Consider the following 26293-nt stretch of genomic DNA (forward strand, 5'->3'; position numbering starts at 1 on the left):
GATGGGCAAGAGTCGAACAAGTCACTGAAATTGTATCTATTCTAAACATCGTTCCGAACCGGCTTAAGATATCTTGTAATTAATAAAATAATCTTAAAAGTATATGTAATTCTGATTTATAAGTAACTTATAAATTGTAGTCAACTATGTATTGTTCGTGTAATATCCAACTTAGCTCGTTGCGGCTTTGATTTAAATTTTGAAGAAGGGAACACCATACTTTCAAATTGATCCAAATATAATTTACTATTCAATGTAGCCGTTAATTATTTGTACTTAACAATCACGCAAGTAATTATAATTTTACGATTTTACCGATTTGGAAAATCATATTGAGATTATATGTTTCCAATTAAAATGATTCTATATTTATTACCTAACTATGGAAATTTTTATTTAGCTAGATATTACAACTAATTATACTTATCTCAAATGACATGAAAACGTGTAAAACCATATACCAAAAACAAATTAAGAAGAAACAAAGATCTTAACATATAAATGCGTGTTCATGTTATGCATCAAGAAATTTAATTATATTGATTTGCCTCATTGGCAAAGAAATCTCAGATGCGTTTACAAAAATGCACACATTTCTTATTTAGTAGTGAAAGAGCAAAAAAGAGTTATATATAAACACATAACTTCCATATACTTTGATCTTGCCCTGTTTGGTGTTTTCTACAAAAATCATACAAGGCATCATGACAAGAAAGAAGGTGAAGTTAGCATTCATCAGTAATGATGCTTCTCGAAAAGCGACATTCAAGAAAAGGAAGAAGGGGCTGATGAAGAAGGTTGGAGAGTTGAGTACCTTATGTGGTATTGATGCTTGTGCTATCATTTATAGTCACTATGAGCCCCAACCTGAAGTGTGGCCTAATACAGAAGGTGTTCAGCGTGTGTTGTCTCAGTTTAAGCGAATGCCGGAGATGGAGCAGAGCAAGAAGATGGTTAATCAGGAGAGTTTTATGCGACAGAGGATTGCGAAAGCTAATGAGCAGTTGAAGAAACAGTGTAAGGATAATAGGGAGAAGGAAATGATTGAGGTTATGTATCAGTGTTTGACGGGGAAAATTGGTTTACAAAATTTGATGATCCCGGATTTGAATGATCTTGGTTGGCTTATTGATCACAAGTTGAAGGAGATTTATAAAAGAATTGATCAGATATCGGCTACTAAGAAAAAGAATACTACTCCTGGGAAAGTTGGCTCTGGCTCTGGATCTGGCTGTGGCTCGGGATCAGCTGCTGCAATGTTGAAAGGTAAAGGAGTGGCTAATTGTGTTGATGGAACGGAAGAAAAGGCTATAGAGGGCGAGATGGAAGCAATGCAGCAGCAGCAGCAGAGACCGCCTTGGTTTAGCGACTGGATCAACAGCAATAGTGGGAACAGCAGTACTGATCAGATGCTGAACCAGCAGCAACACTGCCAGAATTTGGGATTTAGTCACGGTGAGGAGATGATGATGCCCTGTGGAGATGCGCAGAATGGTGGCATGTGGTCAAGTGCATTCTTTCCATAGTTTCCAATCAAGGAGAAGCAGATGAAAGGATTTGTGTGACAGTGCTGGTTACTTGTGTTTTTGTTGTTTTTTGGATCAACCTTGAGGATAATGGTTAAAAATACCCATTTTTGGGTTGAATTTGCTCAAAATATCCATTTTCAAAAAATATGCTCAAATGCTAATTACACGCATTTGAGAATACTAAAGATACGCATTTCGTATTATCATTGGTATACGCATAAAAAATATGCTCAAATGCGTATTACACGCATTTGAGAATACTAAAGATACGCATTTCGTATTATCATTGGGATACGCATTTGTCAAATGCGTATCACAAAAATATAAAAAAAATAAAAACTGGATACTCATTTGACAAATGAGTATTTAGTACAAAACATGATAATCATATGGCAAATGCGTATCCAAACGAATATTTTCAGCACTACACTCCCAGAATGGATATTTTCAGCATTTTGCACCAAAAAAATATTATTTTTAACATTCTTTCGAACTTTGAAGGATATTTGTTTTGCTTTTAATAAATTTCTATCTGGTGTGTTCTTATTTTTGCGTTGCTACAATAATTCCATTGCTTGTTATATTCTTTTTTTTTCTTCGTTATTTTTATACATTAATAACTTCAAGGTATATTAAATCTATTATATATATAATAGAGCAAATGAGGTTGGGTGCGACAATTTATTCAATGTGAAATGACTATTTTAACCCTTGTTCTATTTATTATTTCTTATTTAATATTCATTAATAGCTAATCTTCATTAAAGTATATGAATTTTTTTGTAATTAATAGCTACACACACTTACATATATATGTATACATATGTTATTTTCAATGATATAAAATTTAAAATGTGATAAATTTAATTAAGAATTAAAAATCTGAGATAATAATTAACATAAAAATTACATCAATTTTTTAGTGACATGTAATAAATTAATTGTGGTTTAAGAGAAATCATCACCAAATAATTTTAGGGTACACTTGCAAAACATAATATTTTTAAATTGTTTAACATTTAATACGATTTTTTATGGCATACTTTAAACATCAAATACTTACCTATAAATGAGACAATAATATAATCACATATATATCTTCATGTATCTGTAATATTACATAAAATTATTATCAATATAATACAAAAAACGTATTTTACAGTTCAAAATATATTTTGTCACGTGTATAGTATATAGTCACATATACACTACACTATGCACGTGTATTACACAAAATTACCCCAATACAACACAAAAAAATTATTCTACAGTATCAAATATGAAGAGGCAAGTCGACAATAATATAACTGCTATTAGAAATTTTTTTCAAATACAACATAGAGTAAAATAAGGTTGATAATTCTCAATATTTATCATTAATTTAAGTTTTTAAATATGCCAAAAAAAATATTAAAATTAATTAAAAAAATTATAATATTTTAGAACATGTTGTGCCTCGCACGGGTTATAGAGCTAATTATAGAAGTATAGGTAAAGTTTAGTTCAAGAATATTTTTGGAGGTGAACATACACTGTTTTTTTAAGAGTGAATATTTAATTATTTATAAAACATAAGCTAATAATATCCTAGAAGTGGTACAAGTCTTGAGATAGCTAGGGAGCCCTTTCACTTCATTTAGAAATCGAATTATGATCCGTTTTAATAATTTCTCACGGTTGTGCTACCAGAAGCCTATCTAGTGGCGGATCCAGGTTTCAATTTAGGGGGGCCGGAAAAAAAAATTGTAATCAAATCAACAACTATAAGCAAAAGAGCAAATGAACATATATTATAATGTAATATTTACAAGATCATCAGCCTATCTTTCATACTCTGAAATCGTTTCATAATTTCTTCATTTTCAATTGTTTGAAAAATCTCTCTCTCAATATATGTTATCAAACAATCATTCAACCAAATATCTCCCATTCTATTCCGAAGCGTAGTTTTAACAAGTTTCATTGCTGAAAATCCTCTCTCAACTGTTGCAGTTGCAACCGGTAGAATTAGTGACAATTTTATCAACATATAAACCCAAGGAAATCCAATATCTTTGTGTTTTTGAAGCATTTTTTGAGCAAGATCATGGATGCCCTTCAAATTTTGAAAATCAGCATTACTTCTCATGTCAACAATATAGCTAGAAAGCTGGTCTTCAAGTGATAGAAGACGAATTTGATCAAATTCTGAAGTATAAAATCTTGCAAGTTGAACTAATTTTTACTTATCAAAAGTTAAAAAAGAATTCTGCGGATTTAGGCATGATATGCAGGAAAGTAACTCCATGTTATCTCTATCAAGACGCTCGTTAATCTCTTGCAATTGATAATCAATTATAGTATTCATCAAACTAATCTTGAAGTGGTGTTTATTAGAAACTTTTTGCAGTTTACGTCTTGATCTTCCACGAGGCATAGAGATAGCATCCATATCTGGGACATCGATCTCAAACTTTTCACAGAATTTGGAAATATCAACAATTAACTCATTCCATCCATCATCTCTGAATGTTTGTAACATTTTCTTCGATACATTTACCAAACATAAAGCATTAGCAAGATCCTGGACTTTTCTTTGTAGTGCTTGTGATAAGTCATTTGTGATTCCTAAAACTTTTCTCATCAAATGCAATAGAAAAATAAACTCAAAGTCATTCATTGCATCAATAAGTCTATAAATCTCTCCTTTATTTTCATGAAAGGAAGGCATAACTTTTATTTCTTCAAGCAGATCAAGTGCCGGTGAAAAATAAAGAAGTCACACTTAGAATTGTATTATAATGCGAACACCATCTTGTATCTCCTGGACGTTTAAGAACTGCCTCTTGATTCAAGCCTTTACCAGTCATTCGATTGCCTTGGGATATTTCTTCAGCTAACTTTTCTATTTGTTTCACCCAGACTAATTCTTTTCTTTTGCAAGAAGCCCCAACAAAATTCACCAAAGATGCTAGATGGTAAAAAAATGAGCAAATTTTATCATGCTTTTTTGAAACTGCAACAAGTGTGAGCTGCAATTGATGAGCAAAGCAATGCACATAAAAGGCAGATGCATTTTCTGCTAGTATTAAACTTTTTAGCCCACTAATATGTCTGCTCATATTACTAGCCCCGTCAAAACCTTGACCACGAATACGCGATATGCTCAGACCATGTGTGGCAAAGAGTACGTCAATTGCTGATTTTAGGACAATCAAGAGATGATTAAAGGATGTCAAATTGCATGTACATGATGTTAACATATTAATTGTATCAATATATATAGTGACAAGTGACTCTTATAGGGTGCAAAGTGACTCTAATATGGTGAAAAGTGACTTACACGGTTGATTAGAGCCAAAATGTGGAACAAAATTGACTTGTATGAAAGTGGCACTAAGAGATGGTAAAAGGATGTCAAATTGGATGTATATAATGTTAACATGTTAATTTTACAAATATATGGTGGTAAGTGACTCTAATAGGGTGCAAAGTGACTCTAATATGGTGAAAAGTGACTTACATAGTTGATTAGAGTCAAAATGTGGCCCAAAGTTGAGTCCTATTATGAAATATCAAAGTGTGCTAAAACGAAGCTAAACTGGATTTTCATGATGTTAACATGCTAATTGTATCAATATGGTGGCAAGTGGCTCTTATAGGGTGTAAATTGACTCTAATATGGTGAAAAGTGACTTATACGGTTGATCACAGACCAACTGCCTATCATCTGAGATCACAGACCAACTGCCATTGTTTTTCTTTACAAATGTTGCTTGTTTATGTATTACACTTGACAAATATTGACTAGTTACTGATAAATTTCTTTTCTTGAGCTATTGTATTAACTTCTGAGGCAATTACTGTTACTTCATGTTAAAGATATAAACTCTTTACTTGGGAGCTCTTACTTTATTTGAGAACCTAGTAGTAGTAATGGTTGGCTGTCGTATCAGTAGAGCCGGCCTAAACGGTCGGGCCGCCCGTGCCGGGGCGAATTTCCAGCGGTCCGGTTCAACAGCCAGTTAACTCGTGAACAGCTCGCGAATAAGGCGATTTTAATGGTCCGACGAGTCTAGCGGTTCGGGGCGAACGACGAATAACACGAATAAAACGAATAATCGTGAATAACCGCGGGCTGCTTTGATTCGACACCACCCACCTTTTGTTGTTTTTTTTGTTTTTTTTTATATTTTGTTTTTTACTTTGTACAAACAGACTTTGCATTTTTATTTTAATTTTATATTTTTTGGATTTCTGTTTTTATTTACATTTTTTATATTGAAAGAGATTTTCGATTTATAACACATTTCAACATTTTTAACAATTTACTCATATTTTTATTTGATAAACTAATCAAGACAAACAAATTTTATTTTTACTCGTATTTTGAAAAAGTTAGTTTTTAAAAAACAAATTTGTTATTTTTGAAAAACAAAGTTGATTTTTGCAAATGAGTTACTCTGTTACGGAAGGAAAAGAGGACGATACGATATCAGTATCAGTATAAGTCAACTGATACAGTATCAGTATCAGTCAACTGACATTTTTAATTTAGCCCAAAACGCCTTGATATCACGTATCTCCCTCGCTTTTTTTACGGATGGGCAAGAGTCGAACAAGTCACTGAAATTGTATCTCTTCTAAACATCGTTCCGAACCGGCTTAAGATATCTTGTAATTAATAAAATAATTTTAAAAATATATGTAATTCTGATTTATATGTAACTTATAAATTGTAGTCAACTATGTATTGTTCGTGTAATATCCAACTCAGCTCGTTTCGGTTTTGATTTAAATTTTGAAGAAGGGAACACCATACTTTCAAATTGATCCAAATATAATTTACTATTCAATGTAGCTGTTAATTATTTGTACTTAACAATCACGCAAGTAATTACAATTTTACGATTTTACCGATTTGGAAAATCATATTGAGATTATATGTTTCCAATTAAAATGATTCTATATTTATTACCTAACTATGGAAACTTTTATTTAGCTAGATATTACAACTAATTATACTTATTTCAAATGACATGAAAACGTGTAAAACCATATACAAAAAACAAATTAAGAAGAAACAAAGATCTTAACATATAAATGCGTGTTCATGTTATGCATCAAGAAATTTAATTATATTGATTTGCCTCATTGGCAAAGAAATCTCAGATGCGTTTACAAAAATGCACACATTTCTTATTTAGTAGTGAAAGAGCAAAAAAGAGTTATATATAAACACATAACTTCCATATACTTTGATCTTGCCCTGTTTGGTGTTTTCTACAAAAATCATACAAGGCATCATGACAAGAAAGAAGGTGAAGTTAGCATTCATCAGTAATGATGCTTCTCGAAAAGCGACATTCAAGAAAAGGAAGAAGGGGCTGATGAAGAAGGTTGGAGAGTTGAGTACCTTATGTGGTATTGATGCTTGTGCTATCATTTATAGTCAGTATGAGCCCCAACCTGAAGTGTGGCCTAATACAGAAGGTGTTCAGCGTGTGTTGGCTCAGTTTAAGCGAATGCCGGAGATGGAGCAGAGCAAGAAGATGGTTAATCAGGAGAGTTTTATGCGACAGAGGATTGCGAAAGCTAATGAGCAGTTGAAGAAACAGTGTAAGGATAATAGGGAGAAGGAAATGATTGAGGTTATGTATCAGTGTTTGACGGGGAAAATTGGTTTACAAAATTTGATGATCCCGGATTTGAATGATTGAGGTTATGTGGTCAAGTGTATTTTTTCCATAGTTTCCAATCAGAACTACAATCAAGGAGAAGCAGATGAAAGGATTTATGTGATAGTGCTGGTTACTTTTGTTTTTGTTGTTTTTTCCGATCAACCTTGAGGATGATGGTTAAAATTACCATTTGTTGGGGTTGAATTTGCTTAAAATACCCATTTTCAAAAAATATGCTGAAAATACCGTTTTGGTTACGTATTTTGTAATTTGGTAAGTGTAATACGCATTTGAGAATGGAGTATGTAAGAAAATTACTAAAGATACGCATTTCGTATTATCATTCGGATACGCATTTGCCAAATGCGTATCATAAAAATATAAAAAAAATAAAACTGGATACTCATTTGACAAATGGGTATTTAATACAAAACATGATAATCATATGGTAAATGCATATCCAAACGAATATTTTCAGCACTACACTCCCAGAATGGATATTTTCAGCATTTTGCACCAAAAAAATATTATTTTTAACATTCTTTCGAACTTTGAAGGATATTTGTTTTGCTTTAAATAAATTTCTATCTGGTGTGTTCTTATTTTTGCGTTGCTACAATAATTTCATTGCTTGTTATATTCCTTTTTTTTTTCTTCGTTATTTTTATACATTAATAACTTCAAGGTATATTAAATCTATTATATATATAATAGAGCAAATGGGGTTGGGTGAGACAATTTATTCAATGTGAAATGACTATTTTAACCCTTGTCCTATTTATTATTTCGTATTTAATATTTATTAATAGTTAATCTTCATTAAAGTATATGAATTATTTTGTAATTAATAGCTACACACACTTACATATAATTACATCAATTTTTTAGTAACATGTATTAAATTAATTGTGGTTTAAGAGAAATCATCACCAAATAATTTTAGGGTACACTTGCAAAACATAATATTTTTAAATTGTTTAACATTTAATACGATTTTTATGGCATACTTTAAACATCAAATACTTACTTATAAAATAGAAAATAATATAATCATATATATATCATCATGTTTTTGTAATATTACATAAAATTTTTATCAATATAATACAAAAAACGTATTTTACAGATCAAAATATATTTTGTCACATGTATAGTATATAGTCACATATACACTACACTATACACGTGTATTACACAAAATTACCCCAATACAACACAAAAAAATTTATTATACAGAATCAAATAGGCAAGTCGACAATATTATAACTGCTATTAGAAATTTTTTTCAAATACATCATAGAGCAAAATAAGGTTGATAATTCTCAATATTTATCATTAATTTAAATTTTTAAATATGCCAAATAACCATCAAAATTAATTTAAAAAAATTATAATATTTTAGAACATGTTGTGCCTCGCACGGGTTATAGAGCTAATTACAGAAGTATAGGTAAAGTTTAGTTCAAGAATATTTTTGGAGGTGGACATATGTTTTCTTAGGAGTGAATATTTAATTATTTATAAAGCATAAGCTAATAATATCCTAGAAGTGGTACAAGTCTTGAGATAGCTAGGGAGCCCTTTCACTTCATTTAGAAATCGAATTGTGATCCGTTTTAATAATTTCTTACGGTTGTGCTACCAGAAGCCTATTGGCGGATCCAGATTTCAATTTAAGGGGGGCCGGAAAAAAATTGTAATCAAATCAACAAATATAAGCAAAAGAGCAAATGAACATATATTATAATCTAATATTTACAAGATCACCGGCCTATCTTTCATACTCTGAAATCGTTTCATAATTTCTTCATTTTCAATTGTTTGAAAAATATCTCTCTCAATATATGTTATCAAACAATCATTCAACCAAATATCTCCCATTCTATTCCGAAGCGTAATTTTAACAAGTTTAATTGCTAAAAATCCTCTCTCAACTGTTGCAGTTGCAACCGGTAGAATTACTGAAAGAACTGAAAACGTCATTATCAAGATGTAGAAGATGAAGATCAATAATGTGATTCAACAAAATTGTTTAGAACTGTTTTTTTTACATTGTGTTTTTATCAACAACAAAAAGATATTCTCTAATCTGAATATATACAAGAATAGCTGTGCTTCATTACTCTAACAAACTCTAACAACTTTTTCTTCTAGAAGCTTTTGTTCACTGTTACTCACTTGATCTTTTGTCACGGGCTGACTTGATGATGTCACTGATATATTCTCATCAATTAGTGACAATTTTATCAACATATAAACCCAAGGAAATCCAATATCTTTGTGTTTTTGAACCATTTTTTGAGGAAGATCATGGATGCCCTTCAAATTTTGAAAATCGGCATTACTTCTCATGTCAACGATATAGCTAGAAAGCTGGTCTTCAAGTGATAGAAGACGAATTTGATCAAATTCTGAAGGATAAAATCTTGCAAGTTGAACTAATTTTTACTTATCAAAAGTTAAGAAAGAATTCTGCGGATTTAGGCATGATATGCAGGAAAGTAACTCCATGTTATCTCTATCAAGACGCTCGTTCATCTCTTGCAATTGATAATCAATTAGAGTATTCAGCAAACTAATCTTGAAGTGGTGTTTATTAGAAACTTTTTGCAGTTTACCTCTTGATCTTCCACGAGGCATAGAGATAACATCCATATCTGGGACATCGATCTCAAACTTTTCACAGAATTTGGAAACATCAACAATTATCTCATTCCATCCATCATCTCTGAATGTTTGTAATATTTTATTCGATACATTTATCAAACATAAGCATTAGCAAGATCCTGGTCTTTTCTTTGTAGTGCTTGTGATAAGTCATTTGTGATTCCTAAAACTTTTCTCATCAAATGCAATAGAAAAATAAACTCAAAGTCATTCATTGCATCAATAATCTATAAATCTCTCCTTATTTTCATGAAAGGAAGGCATGTCTTTTATTTCTTCAAGCACATCAAGTGCTGGTGAAAATAAAGAAATCACACTTAGAATTGTATGATAATGCGAACCCCATCTTGTATCTCCTGGACGTTTAAGAACTACCTCTTGATTCAAGCCTTTACCAGTCATTCGATTGCCTTGGGATATTTCTTCAGCTAACTTTTCTATTTGTTTCACCCGGACTAATTCTTTTCTCTTGCAAGAAGCCCCATCAAAATTCACCAAAATCCTAGATGGTCAAAAAATGAGCAAATTTTATCATGCTTTCTTAAACTGCAACAAGTGTGAGCTGCAATTGATGAGCAAAGCAATGCACATAAAAGGCATATGCATTTTCTGCTTGTATTAAACTTTTTAGCCCACTAATATATCTGTTCATATTACTAGCCCCGTCAAAACCCTTGACCACGAATACGTGATATGCTCAGACCATGTGTGGCAAAGAGTACGTCAATTGCTGATTTTAGGACAATCAAGAGATAGCTTAAAGGATGTCAAATTGCATGTACATGATGTTAACATATTAACTGTATCAATATATAGTGACAAGTGACTCTTATAGGGTGCAAAGTGACTCTAATATGGTGAAAAGTGACTTACACGGTTGATTAGAGGCAAAATGTGGAACAAAATTGACTTGTATGAAAGCGGCACTAAGAGATGGTAAAAGGATGTCAAATTGGATTGTATAATGTTAACATGTTAATTTTACAGATATATGTTGGTAAGTGACTCTATAGGGTGCAAAGTGACTCTAATATGGTGAAAAATGACTTACATAGTTGATTAGAGTCAAAATATGGCCCAAAGTTGAGTCCTATTATGAAATATCAAAGTGTGCTAAAACGAAGCTAAACTGGATATTCATGATGTTAACATGTTAATTGTATCAATATGGTGGTAAGTGGCTCTTATAGGGTGCAAAGTGACTCTAATATGGTGAAAAGTGACTTATATGGTTGATCACAGACCAACTGCCTATCATCTGAGATCACAGACCAACTGCCATTATTTTTCCTTACAAATGTTGCTTGTTTATGTATTACACTTAGACAAATATTGACTAGTTACTGATAAATTTCTTTTGTTGAGCTATTGTATTAATTTCTGAGGCAATTTATGTTACTTCATGTAAAAGATATAAACTCTTTACTTGGGAGCTCTTCTTTATTTGAGAACCTAGTAGTAGTAATGGTTGGCTGTCGTATTAGTAGAGCCGGCCAAACGGTCGGGCCGCCCGTGCCGGGGCGAATTTCCAGCGGTCCGGTTTAACAGCCAGTTAACTCGTGAACAGCTCGCGAATTAGGCGATTTTAATGGTTCGACGAGTCTAGCGGTTCAGGGCGAACGACGAATAACACGAATAAAACGAATAATCGTGAATAACCGCGGGCTGCTTTGATTCGACACCACCCACCTTTTGTTGTCTTTTTTTGGCTTTTTTTTTATATTTTGTTTTTTACTTTGTACAAACAGACTTTGCTTTTCTGTTTTTATTTTACATTTTTTGGATTTCTTTTTTTAATTTTACATTTTTTATATTGAAAAAGATTTTCGATTTATAACACATTTCAACATTTTTAACAATTTACTAATATTTTTATTTGATAAACTAATCAAGACAAATAAATTTTATTTTTACTCGTATTTTGAAAAAGTTAGTTTTTAAAAAACAAATTTGTTATTTTTGAAAAACAAAGTTAATTTTTGCAAATGAGTTACTCTGTTACGGAAGGAAAAGAGGACGATACGATATCAGTATCAGTATAAGTCAGCTGATAAGGTATCAGTATCAGTCAACTCTGACATTTTTCATTTAGCCCAAAATACCTTGATATCGCGTATCTCCCTCGCTTTTTTTACGGATGGGCAAGAGTCGAACAAGTCACTGAAATTGTATCTATTCTAAACATCGTTTTGAACCGGCTTAAGATATCTTGTAATTAATAAAATAATTTTAAAAATATATGTAATTCTGATTTATAAGTAACTTATAAATTGTAGTCAACTATGTATTGTTCGTGTAATATCCAACTCAGCTCGTTTCGGCTTTGATTTAAATTTTGAAGAAGGGAACACCATACGTTCTAATTGATCCAAATATAATTTACTATTCAATGTAGCCGTTAATTATTTGTACTTAACAAACACGCAAGTAATTACAATTTTATGATTATCAATTTGGAAAATCATATTGAGATTATATGTTTCCAATTAAAATGATTCTATATTTATTACCTAACTATGGAAACTTTTATTTAGCTAGATATTACAACTAATTATACTTACCTCAAATGACATGAAAACGTGTAAAACCATGTATCTTTTAATTTTTTAAATATTTAAATTTGTACAAAAAACAAATTAAGAAAAAACAAAGATCTCAACATATAAATGCGTGTTCATGTTATGCATCAAGAAATTTAATTATATTGATTTGCCTCATTGGCAAAGAAATCTCAGATGCGTTTACAAAAATGCACACATTTCTTATTTAGTAGTGAAAGAGCAAAAAAGAGTTATATATAAACACATAACTTCCATATACTTTGATCTTGCCCTGTTTGGTGTTTTCTACAAAAATCATACAAGGCATCATGACAAGAAAGAAGGTGAAGTTAGCATTCATCAGTAATGATGCTTCTCGAAAAGCGACATTCAAGAAAAGGAAGAAGGGGCTGATGAAGAAGGTTGGAGAGTTGAGTACCTTATGTGGTATTGATGCTTGTGCTATCATTTATAGTCACTATGAGCCCCGACCTGAAGTGTGGCCTAATACAGAAGGTGTTCAGCGTGTGTTGTCTCAGTTTAAGCGAATGCCGGAGATGGAGCAGAGCAAGAAGATGGTTAATCAGGAGAGTTTTATGCGACAGAGGATTGCGAAAGCTAATGAGCAGTTGAAGAAACAGTGTAAGGATAATAGGGAGAAGGAAATGATTGAGGTTATGTATCAGTGTTTGACGGGGAAAATTGGTTTACAAAATTTGATGATCCCGGATTTGAATGATCTTGGTTGGCTTATTGATCACAAGTTGAAGGAGATTTATAAAAGAATTGATCAGATATCGGCTACTAAGAAAAAGAATACTACTACTGGGAAAGTTGGCAGTGGCTCTGGATCTGGCAGTGGCTCGGGATCAGCTGCTGCAATGTTGAAAGGTAAAGGAGTGGCTAATTGTGTTGATGGAACGGAAGAAAAGGCTATAGAGGGCGAGATGGAAGCAATGCAGCAGCAGCAGCAGAGACCGCCTTGGTTTAGCGACTGGATCAACAGCAATAGTGGGAACAGCAGTAACTGATCAGATGCTGAACCTGCAGCAACACTGCCAGAATTTGGATTAACCAGTCGCGGTGAGGAGATGATGATGCCTATGGAGATGCGCAGAATGGTGGCATGTGGTCAAGTGCATTCTTTTCCATAGTTTCCAATCAAGGAGAAGCAGATGAAAGGATTTGTGTGACAGTGCTGGTTACTTGTGTTTTTGTTGTTTTTTGGATCAACCTTGAGGATAATGGTTAAAAATACCCATTTTTGGGTTGAATTTGCTCAAAATATCCATTTTCAAAAAATATGCTCAAATGCTAATTACACGCATTTGAGAATACTAAAGATACGCATTTCGTATTATCATTGGTATACGCATAAAAAATATGCTCAAATGCGTATTACACGCATTTGAGAATACTAAAGATACGCATTTCGTATTATCATTGGGATACGCATTTGTCAAATGCGTATCACAAAAATATAAAAAAATAAAAACTGGATACTCATTTGACAAATGAGTATTTAGTACAAAACATGATAATCATATGGCAAAATGCGTATCCAAACGAATATTTTCAGCACTACACTCCCAGAATGGATATTTTTCAGCATTTTGCACCAAAAAAATATTATTTTTAACATTCTTTCGAACTTTGAAGGATATTTGTTTTGCTTTAATAAATTTCTATCTGGTGTGTTCTTATTTTTGCGTTGCTACAATAATTTCATTGCTTGTTATATTCCTTTTTTTACTTCGTTATTTTTATACATTAATAACTTCAAAGTATATTAAATCTATTATATATATAATAGAGCAAATGGGGTTGGGTGAGACAATTTATTCAATGTGAAATGACTGTTTTAACCCTTGTCCTATTTATTATTTCGTATTTAACATTTATTAATAGCTAATCTTCATTAAAGTATATGAATTATTTTGTAATTAATAGCTACACACACTTACATATATATGTATACATATGTTATTTTCAATGATATAAAATTTAAAATGTGATAAATTTAATTAAGAATTAGATATCTGAAATAATATTAACATAAAAATTACATCAATTTTTTAGTACTATGTATAAATTAATTGTGGTTTAAGAGAAATCATCACCAAATAATTTTAGGTTACACTTGCAAAACATAATATTTTTAAATTGTTTAACATTTAATACGATTTTTTATGGCATACTTTAAACATCAATACTTACCTATAAATGAGACAATAATATAATCACATATATATCTTCATGTATCTGTAATATTACATAAAATTATTATCAATATAATACAAAAAACGTATTTTACAGTTCAAAATATATTTTGTCACGTGTATAGTATATAGTCACATATACACTACACTATGCACGTGTATTACACAAAATTACCCCAATACAACACAAAAAAATTATTCTACAGTATCAATATGAAGAGGCAAGTCGACAATAATATAACTGCTATTAGAATTTTTTTTCAAATACAACATAGAGCAAAATAAGGTTGATAATTCTCAATATTTATCATTAATTTAAAGTTTTAAATATGCCAAAAAAATATTAAAATTAATTAAAAAAAATTATAATATTTTAGAACATGTTGTGCCTCGCACGGGTTATAGAGCTAATTATAGAAGTATAGGTAAAGTTTAGTTCAAGAATATTTTTGGAGGTGAACATATGTTTTCTTAAGAGTGAATATTTAATTATTTATAAAGCATAAGCTAATAATATCCTAGAAGTGGTACAAGTCTTGAGATAGCTAGGGAGCCCTTTCACTTTATTTAGAAATCGAATTGTGATCCGTTTTAATAATTTCTTACGGTTGTGCTACCAGAAGCCTATTGGCGGATCCTGGTTTCTATTTAAGGGGGGCCATAAAAAAATTGTAATCAAATCAACAAATATAAGCAAAAGAGCAAATGAACATATATTATAATGTAATATTTACAAGATCATCGGCCTATCTTTCATACTCTGAAATCGTTTCATAATTTCTTCATTTTCAATTGTTTGAAAAATATCTCTCTCAATATATGTTATCAAACAATCATTCAACCAAATATCTCCCATTCTATTCCGAAGCGTAGTTTTAACAAGTTTCATTGCTGAAAATCCTCTCTCAACTGTTACAGTTGCAACCGGTAGAATTAGTGACAATTTTATCAACATATAAACCCAAGGAAATCCAATATCTTTGTAGTTTTTGAAGCATTTTTTGAGCAAGATCATGGATGCCCTTCAAATTTTGAAAATCAGCATTACTTCTCATGTCAACTAATATAGCTAGAAAGCTGGTCTTCAAGTGATAGAAGACGAATTTGATCAAATTCTGAAGGATAAAATCTTGCAAGTTGAACTAATTTTTACTTATCAAAATGTTAAAGAATTCTGCGGATTTAGGCATGATATGCAGGAAAGTAACTCCATGCTTATCTCTATCAAGACGCTCGTTAATCTCTTGCAATTGATAATCAATTATAGTATTCATCAAACTAATCTTGAAGTGGTGTTTATTAGAAACTTTTTGCAGTTTACCGTCTTGATCTTCCACGAGGCATAGAGATAGCATCCATATCTGGGACATCGATCTCAAACTTTTCACAGAATTTGGAAACATCAACAATTAACTCATTCCATCCATCATCTCTGAATGTTTGTAACATTTTCTTCGATACATTTACCAAACATAAAGCATTAGCAAGATCCTGGTCTTTTCTTTGTAGTCCTTGTGATAAGTCATTTGTGATTCCTAAAACTTTTCTCATCAAATGCAATAGAAAAAATAAACTCAAAGTCATTCATTGCATCAATAAGTCTATAAATCTCTCCTTTATTTTCATGAAAGGAAGGCATGTCTTTTATTTCTTCAAGCACATCAAGGGCCGGTGAAAATAAAGAAATCACACTTAGAATTGTATGATAATGCGAACCCCATCTTGTATCTCCAGGACGTTTAAGAACTGCCTCTTGATTCAAGCCTTTACCAGTCATTCGATTGCCTTGGGATATTTCTTCAGCTAACTTTTCTATTTGTTTCACCAGGACTAATTCTTTTCTCTTGCAAGAAGCCCCAACAAAATTCACCAAAGATGCTAGATGGTCAAAAAATGAGCAAATTTTATCATGCTTTTTTGAAACTGCAACAAGTGTGAGCTGTAATTGATGAGCAAAGCAATGCACATAAAAGGCAGATGCATTTTCTGCTTGTATTAAACTTTTTAGCCCACTAATATGTCTGTTCATATTACTAGCCCCGTCAAAACCTTGACCACGAATACGCGATATGCTCAGACCACTGTGTGGCAAAGAGTACGTCAATTACTGATTTTAGGACAATCAAGAGATGCTTAAAGATAGTCAAATTGCATGTACATGATGTTAACATATTAACTGTATCAATATATAGTGACAAGTGACTCTTATAGGGTGCAAAGTGACTCTAATATGGTGAAAAGTGACTTACACGGTTGATTAGAGCCAAAATGTGGAACAAAATTGACTTGTATGAAGTGGCACTAAGAGATGGTAAAAGGATATCAAATTGGATGTATATAATGTTAACATGTTAATTTTACAAATATATGGTGGTAAGTGACTCTTAATAGGGTGCAAAGTGACTCTAATATGGTGAAAAGTGACTTACATAGTTGATTAGAGTCAAAATGTGGCCCAAAGTTGAGTCCTATTATGAAATATCAAAGTGTGCTAAAACGAAGCTAAACTGGATATTCATGATGTTAACATGTTAATTGTATCAATATGGTGGCAAGTGGCTCTTATAGGGTGCAAAGTGACTCTAATATGGTGAAAGTGACTTATATGGTTGATCACAGACCAACTGCCTATCATCTGAGATCACAGACCAACTGCCATTGTTTTTCTTTACAAATGTTGCTTGTTTATTGTATTACACTTGACAAATATTGACTAGTTACTGATAAATTTCTTTGTTGAGCTGTTGTATTAACTTCTGAGGTAATTTATGTTACTTCATGTTAAAGATATAAACTCTTTACTTGGGAGCTCTTACTTTATTTGAGAACCTAGAGTAGTAATGGTTGGCTGTCGTATCAGTAGAGCCGGCCAAACAGTCGGGCCGCCCGTGCCGTGGCGAATTTTCTAGCGGTCCGGTTCAACAGCCAGTTAACTCGTGAACAGCTCGCGAATTAGTCGATTTTAATGGTCCGACGAGTCTAGCGGTTCGGGGCGAATGACGTATAACACGAATAAAACGAATAATCGTGAATAACCGCGGGCTGCTTTGATTCGACACCACCCACCTTTAGTTGTCTTTTTTTTGGCTTTTTTTATATTTTATTTTTTACTTTGTACAAACAGACTTTGCATTTCTGTTTTTATTTTACATTTTTGGGATTTCTGTTTTATTTTACATTTTTTATATTAAAAAAGATTTTCGATTTATAACACATTTCAACATTTTTAAAATTACTCATATTTTTATTTGATAAACTAATCAAGACAAACAAATTTTATTTTTACTCGTATTTTGAAAAAGTTAGTTTTTAAATAACAAATTTGTTATTTTTTGAAAAACAAAGTTAATTTTTGCAAATGAGTTACTCTGTTACGGAAGGAAAAGAGGACGATACAATATCAGTATAAGTCAACTGATACGGTATCAGTATCAGTCAACTGACATTTTTCATTTAGCCCAAAACACCTTGAGATCGCGTATCTCCCTCGCTTTTTTTACGGATGGGCAAGAGTCGAACAAGTCACTGAAATTGTATCTATTCTAAACATGGTTCCGAACCGGCTTAAGATATCTTGTAATTAATAAAATATCTTAAAAGTATATGTAATTTTGATTTATAAGTAACTTATAAATTGTAGTCAACTATGTATTGTTCGTGTAATATCCAACCTCAGCTCGTTTTGGCTTTGATTTAAATTTTGAAGAAGGGAACACCATACTTTCAATTGATCCAAATATAATTTACTATTCAATGTAGCCGTTAATTATTTGTACTTAACAATCACACAAGTAATTACAATTTTACGATTTTACCGATTTGGAAAATCATATTGAGATTATATGTTTCCAATAAAATGATTCTATATTTATTACCTAACTATGGAAACTTTTATTAGCTAGATATTACAACTAATTATACTTGGCTCAAATGACTTGAAAACGTGTAAAACCATATACCAAAAACAAATTAAGAAGAAACAAAGATCTTAACATATAAATGCGTGTTCATGTTATGCATCAAGAAATTTAATTATATTGATTTGCCTCATTGGCAAAGAAATCTCAGATGCGTTTACAAAATGCACACATTTCTTATTTAGTAGTGAAAGAGCAAAAAAGAGTTATATATAAACACATAACTTCCATATACTTTGATCTTGCCCTGTTTGGTGTTTTCTACAAAAATCATACAAGGCATCATGACAAGAAAGAAGGTGAAGTTAGCATTCATCAGTAATGATGCTTCTCGAAAAGCGACATTCAGAAAAGGAAGAAGGGGCTGATGAAGAAGGTTGGAGAGTTGAGTACCTTATGTGGTATTGATGCTTGTGCTATCATTTATAGTCAGTATGAGCCCCGACCTGAAGTGTGGCCTAATACAGAAGGTGTTCAGCGTGTGTTGTCTCAGTTTAAGCGAATGCCCGAGATGGAGCAGAGCAAGAAGATGGTTAATCAGGAGAGTGTTGTATTGGCGACAGAGGATTGCGAACGCTAATGAGCAGTTTGAAGAACAGTGTAAGGATAATAGGGAGAGGAAATGATTGAGGTTATGTATCAGTGTTTGACGGGGAAAATTGGTTTACAAAATTTGATGATCCCGGATTTGAATGATCTTGGTTGGCTTATTGATCACAATTGAAGGAGATTTATAAAAGAATTGATCAGATATCGGCTACTAAGAAAAAGAATACTACTACTGGGAAAGTTGGCTGCTGCTCTGGATCTGGCTGTGGCTCGGGATCAGCTGCTGCAATGTTGAAAGGTAAAGGAGTGGCTAATTGTGTTGATGGAACGGAAGAAAAGGCTATAGAGGGCGAGATGGAAGCAATGCAGCAGCAGCAGCAGAGACCGCCTTGGTTTAGCGACTGGATCAACAGCAATAGTGGGAACAGCAGTACTGATCAGATGCTGAACCAGCAGCAACACTGCCAGAATTTGGGATTTAGTCGCGGTGAGGAGATGATGATGCCTTGGAGATGCGCAGAATGGTGGCATGTGGTCAAGTGCATTCTTTCCATAGTTTCCAATCAGAGCTACAATCAAGGAGAAGCAGATGAAAATTTGTGTAGTGCTGGTTACTTGTGTTTTTGTTGTTTTTTTGATCAACCTTGAGGATATGGTTAAAAATACCCATTTTTGGGTTGAATTTGCTCAAAATACCATTTTCAAAAAATATGCTCAAAATACCGTTTGGTACTATTTTGTAATTTGATAATGTAATACGCATTTGAAATGGTATTAAGAAAATACTAAAGATACGCATTTCGTATTATCATTGGGATACGCATTTGCAAATGCGTATCACAAAAATATAAAAAAAATAAAACTGGATACTCATTTGACAAATGAGTATTTAGTACAAAACATGATAATCATATGGCAAATGCGTATCCAAACGATATTTCAGCACTACACTCCCAGAATGGATATTTTCAGCATTTTGCACCAAAAAAATATTATTTTTAACATTCTTTCGAACTTTGAAGGATATTTGTTTTGCTTTTAATAAATTTCTATCTGGTGTGTTCTTATTTTTGCGTTGCTACAATAATTCCATTGCTTGTTATATTCTTTTTTTTTCTTCGTTATTTTTTACATTAATAACTTCAAGGTATATTAAATCTATTATATATAATAGAGCAAATGAGGTTGGGTGCGACAATTTATTCAATGTGAAATGACTATTTTAACCCTTGTTCTATTTATTATTTCTTATTTAATATTCATTAATAGCTAATCTTCATTAAAGTATATGAATTTTTTTATAATTAATAGCTACACACACTTACATATATATGTATACATATGTTATTTTCAATGATAAAAAAATTTAAAATGTGATAAATTTAATTAAGAATTAAAAATCTGAGATAATAATTAACATAAAAATTACATCAATTTTTTAGTGACATGTAATAAATTAATTGTGGTTTAAGAGAAATCATCACCAAATAATTTTAGGGTACACTTGCAAAACATAATATTTTTAAATTGTTTAACATTTAATACGATTTTTTATGGCATACTTTAAACATCAAATACTTACCTATAAATGAGACAATAATATAATCACATATATATCTTCATGTATCTGTAATATTACATAAAATTATATCAATATAATACAAAAAACGTATTTTACAGTTCAAAATATATTTTGTCACGTGTATAGTATATAGTCACATATACACTACACTATGCACGTGTATTACACAAAATTACCCCAATACAACACAAAAAAATTATTCTACAGTATCAAATATGAAGAGGCAAGTCGACAATAATATAACTGCTATTAGAATTTTTTTCAAATACAACATAGAGCAAAATAAGGTTGATAATTCTCAATATTTATCATTAATTTAAGTTTTTAAATATGCCAAAAAAATATTAAATTAATTAAAAAATTATAATATTTTAGAACATGTTGTGCCTCGCACGGGTTATAGAGCTAATTATAGAAGTATAGGTAAAGTTTAGTTCAAGAATATTTTTGGAGGTGAACATACACTGTTTTTTTAAGAGTGAATATTTAATTATTTATAAAACATAAGCTAATAATATCCTAGAAGTGGTACAAGTCTTGAGATAGCTAGGGAGCCCTTTCACTTCATTTAGAAATCGAATTATGATCCGTTTTAATAATTTCTCACGGTTGTGCTACCAGAAGCCTATCTAGTGGCGGATCCAGGTTTCAATTTAGGGGGGCCGGAAAAAAAAATTGTAATCAAATCAACAACTATAAGCAAAAGAGCAAATGAACATATATTATAATGTAATATTTACAAGATCATCAGCCTATCTTTCATACTCTGAAATCGTTTCATAATTTCTTCATTTTCAATTGTTTGAAAAATATCTCTCTCAATATATGTTATCAAACAATCATTCAACCAAATATCTCCCATTCTATTCCGAAGCGTAGTTTTAACAAGTTTCATTGCTGAAAATCCTCTCTCAACTGTTGCAGTTGCAACCGGTAGAATTAGTGACAATTTTATCAACATATAAACCCAAGGAAATCCAATATCTTTGTGTTTTTGAAGCATTTTTTGAGCAAGATCATGGATGCCCTTCAAATTTTGAAAATCAGCATTACTTCTCATGTCAACAATATAGCTAGAAAGCTGGTCTTCAAGTGATAGAAGACGAATTTGATCAAATTCTGAAGTATAAAATCTTGCAAGTTGAACTAATTTTTACTTATCAAAAGTTAAAAAAGAATTCTGCGGATTTAGGCATGATATGCAGGAAAGTAACTCCATGTTATCTCTATCAAGACGCTCGTTAATCTCTTGCAATTGATAATCAATTATAGTATTCATCAAACTAATCTTGAAGTGGTGTTTATTAGAAACTTTTTGCAGTTTACGTCTTGATCTTCCACGAGGCATAGAGATAGCATCCATATCTGGGACATCGATCTCAAACTTTTCACAGAATTTGGAAATATCAACAATTAACTCATTCCATCCATCATCTCTGAATGTTTGTAACATTTTCTTCGATACATTTACCAAACATAAAGCATTAGCAAGATCCTGGACTTTTCTTTGTAGTGCTTGTGATAAGTCATTTGTGATTCCTAAAACTTTTCTCATCAAATGCAATAGAAAAATAAACTCAAAGTCATTCATTGCATCAATAAGTCTATAAATCTCTCCTTTATTTTCATGAAAGGAAGGCATAACTTTTATTTCTTCAAGCAGATCAAGTGCCGGTGAAAAATAAAGAAGTCACACTTAGAATTGTATTATAATGCGAACACCATCTTGTATCTCCTGGACGTTTAAGAACTGCCTCTTGATTCAAGCCTTTACCAGTCATTCGATTGCCTTGGGATATTTCTTCAGCTAACTTTTCTATTTGTTTCACCCAGACTAATTCTTTTCTTTTGCAAGAAGCCCAACAAAATTCACCAAAGATGCTAGATGGTAAAAAAATGAGCAAATTTTATCATGCTTTTTTGAAACTGCAACAAGTGTGAGCTGCAATTGATGAGCAAAGCAATGCACATAAAAGGCAGATGCATTTTCTGCTAGTATTAAACTTTTTAGCCCACTAATATGTCTGCTCATATTACTAGCCCCGTCAAAACCTTGACCACGAATACTCGATATGCTCAGACCATGTGTGGCAAAGAGTACGTCAATTGCTGATTTTAGGACAATCAAGAGATGCTTAAAGGATGTCAAATTGCATGTACATGATGTTAACATATTAATTGTATCAATATATATAGTGACAAGTGACTCTTATAGGGTGCAAAGTGACTCTAATATGGTGAAAAGTGACTTACACGGTTGATTAGAGCCAAAATGTGGAACAAAATTGACTTGTATGAAAGTGGCACTAAGAGATGGTAAAAGGATGTCAAATTGGATGTGTATAATGTTAACATGTTAATTTTACAGATATATGGTGGTAAGTGACTCTAATAGGGTGCAAAGTGACTCTAATATGGTGAAAAGTGACTTACATAGTTGATTAGAGTCAAAATGTGGCCCAAAGTTGAGTCCTATTATGAAATATCAAAGTGTGCTAAAACGAAGCTAAACTGGATTTCATGATGTTAACATGCTAATTGTATCAATATGGTGGCAAGTGGCTCTTATAGGGTGTAAATTGACTCTAATATGGTGAAAAGTGACTTATACGGTTGATCACAGACCAACTGCCTATCATCTGAGATCACAGACCAACTGCCATTGTTTTTCTTTACAAATGTTGCTTGTTTATGTATTACACTTGACAAATATTGACTAGTTACTGATAAATTTCTTTTCTTGAGCTATTGTATTAACTTCTGAGGCAATTTATGTTACTTCATGTTAAAGATATAAACTCTTTACTTGGGAGCTCTTACTTTATTTGAGAACCTAGTAGTAGTAATGGTTGGCTGTCGTATCAGTAGAGCCGGCAAACGGTCGGGCCGCCCGTGCCGGGGCGAATTTCCAGCGATCCGGTTCAACAGCCAGTTAACTCGTGAACAGCTCGCGAATTAGGCGATTTTAATGGTCCGACGAGTCTAGCGGTTCGGGGCGAACGACGAATACAATAAAATGAATAATCGTGAATAACCGCGGGCTGCTTTGATTCGACACCACCCACCTTTTGTTGTCTTTTTTTGGCTTTTTTTATATTTTGTTTTTTACTTTGTACAAACAGACTTTGCATTTCTGTTACAATTTTCATTTTTTGGATTTCTGTTTTTAAATTACATTTTTTATATTGAAAAAGATTTTCGATTTATAACACATTTCAACATTTTTAACAATTAACTCATATTTTTATTTGATAAACTAATTAAGACAAACAAATTTTATTTTTACTCGTATTTTGAAAAAGTTAGTTTTTAAAAAACAAATTTGTTATTTTGAAAAACAAAGTTAATTTTTGCAAATGAGTTACTCTGTTACGAAGGAAAAGAGGACGATACGATATCAGTATCAATAAGTCAACTGATACGGTATCAATATCAGTCAACTGACATTTTCATTTAGCCCAAACACCTTGATATCGCGTATCTCCCTCGCTTTTTTTACGGATGGGCAAGAGTCGAACAAGTCACTGAAATATCTATTCTAAACATCGTTTCCGAACCGGCTTAAGATATCTTGTAATTAATAAAATAATTTAAAAATATATGTAATTCTGATTTATAAGTAACTTATAAATTGTAGTCAACTATGTATTGTTCGTGTAATATCCAACTTAGCTCGTTGGGCTTTGATTTAAATTTTGAAGAAGGGAACACCATACTTTCAAATTGATCCAAATATAATTTACTATTCAATGTAGCCGTTAATTATTTGTACTTAACAATCACGCAAGTAATATAATTTTCGATTTTACCGATTTGGAAAATCATATTGAGATTATATGTTTCCAATTAAAATGATTCTATATTTATTACCTAACTATGGAAATTTTTATTAAGCTAGATATTACAACTAATAATTACTTACTCAAATGACATGAAAACGTGTAAAACCATATACCAAAAACAAATTAAGAAGAAACAAAGATCTAACATATAAATGCGTGTTCATGTTATGCATCAAGAAATTTAATTATATTGATTGCCTCATTGGCAAAGAAACTCAGATGCGTTTACAAAAGCACACATTTCTATTATAGTAGTGAAAGAGCAAAAAAGAGTTATATATAAACACATAACTTCCATATACTTTGATCTTGCCCTGTTTGGTGTTTTCTACAAAAATCATACAAGGCTCATGACAAGAAGAGAGGTGAAGTTAGCATTCATCAGTAATGATGCTTCTCGAAAAGCGACATTCAAAAGAAAAGAAGGAGAAGGGGCTGATGAAGAAGGTTGGAGAGTTGAGTACCTTATGTGGTATTGATGCTTGTGCTATCATTTATAGTCACTATGAGCCCCAACCTGAAGTGTGGCCTAATACAGAAGGTGTTCAGCGTGTGTTGCTCAGTTTAAGCGAATGCGGAGATGGCAGCAGAGCAAGAAGATGGTTAATAGGAGAGTTTTATGCGACAGAGGATTGCGAAAGCTAATGAGCAGTTGAAGAAACAGTGTAAGGATAATAGGGAGAAGGAAATGATTGAGGTTATGTATCAGTGTTGACGGGGAAAATTTTACAAAATTGATGATCCCGGATTTGAATGATCTTGGTTGGCTATTGATCACAAGTTGAAGGAGATTTATAAAGAATTGATCAGATATCGGCTACTAGAAAAAGAATACTACTCCTGGGAAATTGGCTCTGGCTCTGGATCTGGCTGTGGCTCGGGATCAGCTGCTGCAATGTTGAAAGGTAAAGGAGTGGCTAATTGTGTTGATGGAACGGAAGAAAAGGCTATAGAGGGCGAGATGGAAGCAATGCAGCAGCAGCAGCAGAGACGCCTTGGTTTAGCGACTGGGATCAACAGCAAAGTGGGAACAGCAGTACTGATCAGATGCTGACCAGCAGCAACACTGCCAGAATTGGGATTTAGTCACGGTGAGGAGATGATGATGCCCTGGTAGGAGATGCGCAGAATGGTGGATGTGGTCAAGTGCATTCTTCCATAGTTTCCAATCAAGGAGAAGCAGATGAAAGGATTTGTGACAGTGCTGGTTACTTGTGTTTTGTTGTTTTTGATCAACCTTGAGGATATGGTTAAAAATACCCATTTTTGGGTTGAATTTGCTCAAAATATCCATTTTCAAAAAAATATGCTCAATGCTATTACACGCTTGAGAAACTAAAGATACCATTTCGTATTATCATGTATACGCATAAAAAATATGCTCAAATCGTATTACACGCATTTGGAATACTAAAATACGCATTCGTATTATCATTGGGATACGCATTTGCCAAATGCGTATCACAAAATATAAAAAAAATAAAACTGGATACTCATTGACAAATGGTATTAGTACAAAACATGATAATCATATGGCAAATGCGTATCCAAACGAATATTTTCAGCACTACACTCCGAATGGATATTTTCAGCATTTTGCACACAAAAAAATATTATTTTTAACATTCTTTCGAACTTTGAAGGATATTTGTTTTGCTTTAATAAATTTCTATCTGGTGTGTTCTTATTTTGCGTTGCTACAATAATTCCATGCTTGTTATATTCCTTTTTTTTTCTCGTTATTTTTATACATTAATAACTTCAAGGTATATTAAATCTATTATCTAT

At 32.2% G+C, this 26293-nt stretch overlaps 5 protein-coding genes across 5 annotated transcripts; 4 read left to right on the forward strand and 1 right to left on the reverse strand.

Moving 5' to 3' along the window:
• The first annotated feature begins 704 nt into the window (after positions 1 to 704).
• Positions 705 to 1526, forward strand: LOC141705085 (agamous-like MADS-box protein AGL80). Its single transcript, XM_074508157.1, has one exon. It carries the CDS (start codon positions 705 to 707, stop codon positions 1524 to 1526), a length of 822 nt encoding a protein of 273 aa, XP_074364258.1.
• A 5288-nt stretch (positions 1527 to 6814) lies between these two features.
• LOC141705086 (agamous-like MADS-box protein AGL80) lies at positions 6815 to 7228 on the forward strand. Its single transcript, XM_074508158.1, has one exon. The coding sequence runs from the start codon at positions 6815 to 6817 to the stop codon at positions 7226 to 7228; it is 414 nt and encodes a 137-aa protein (XP_074364259.1).
• A 5497-nt stretch (positions 7229 to 12725) lies between these two features.
• LOC141705087 (agamous-like MADS-box protein AGL80) lies at positions 12726 to 13427 on the forward strand. Its single transcript, XM_074508159.1, has one exon. The coding sequence runs from the start codon at positions 12726 to 12728 to the stop codon at positions 13425 to 13427; it is 702 nt and encodes a 233-aa protein (XP_074364260.1).
• A 2505-nt stretch (positions 13428 to 15932) lies between these two features.
• LOC141705088 (uncharacterized) lies at positions 15933 to 16644 on the reverse strand. Its single transcript, XM_074508160.1, has 2 exons — positions 16332 to 16644; positions 15933 to 16150 (listed from the first exon to the last, which is right to left on the reverse strand). Exons 1-2 carry the CDS (start codon positions 16642 to 16644, stop codon positions 15933 to 15935), a joined length of 531 nt encoding a protein of 176 aa, XP_074364261.1.
• A 2255-nt stretch (positions 16645 to 18899) lies between these two features.
• On the forward strand, positions 18900 to 19729 carry LOC141705089 (uncharacterized). The gene is made up of 2 exons (XM_074508161.1): positions 18900 to 19082; positions 19259 to 19729. Exons 1-2 carry the CDS (start codon positions 18900 to 18902, stop codon positions 19727 to 19729), a joined length of 654 nt encoding a protein of 217 aa, XP_074364262.1.
• The last annotated feature ends 6564 nt before the right edge of the window (positions 19730 to 26293 follow it).

This window comes from Apium graveolens, unplaced genomic scaffold (genome assembly GCF_009905375.1).
Source record: "Apium graveolens cultivar Ventura unplaced genomic scaffold, ASM990537v1 ctg8522, whole genome shotgun sequence".
NCBI lineage: Eukaryota > Viridiplantae > Streptophyta > Magnoliopsida > Apiales > Apiaceae > Apium > Apium graveolens.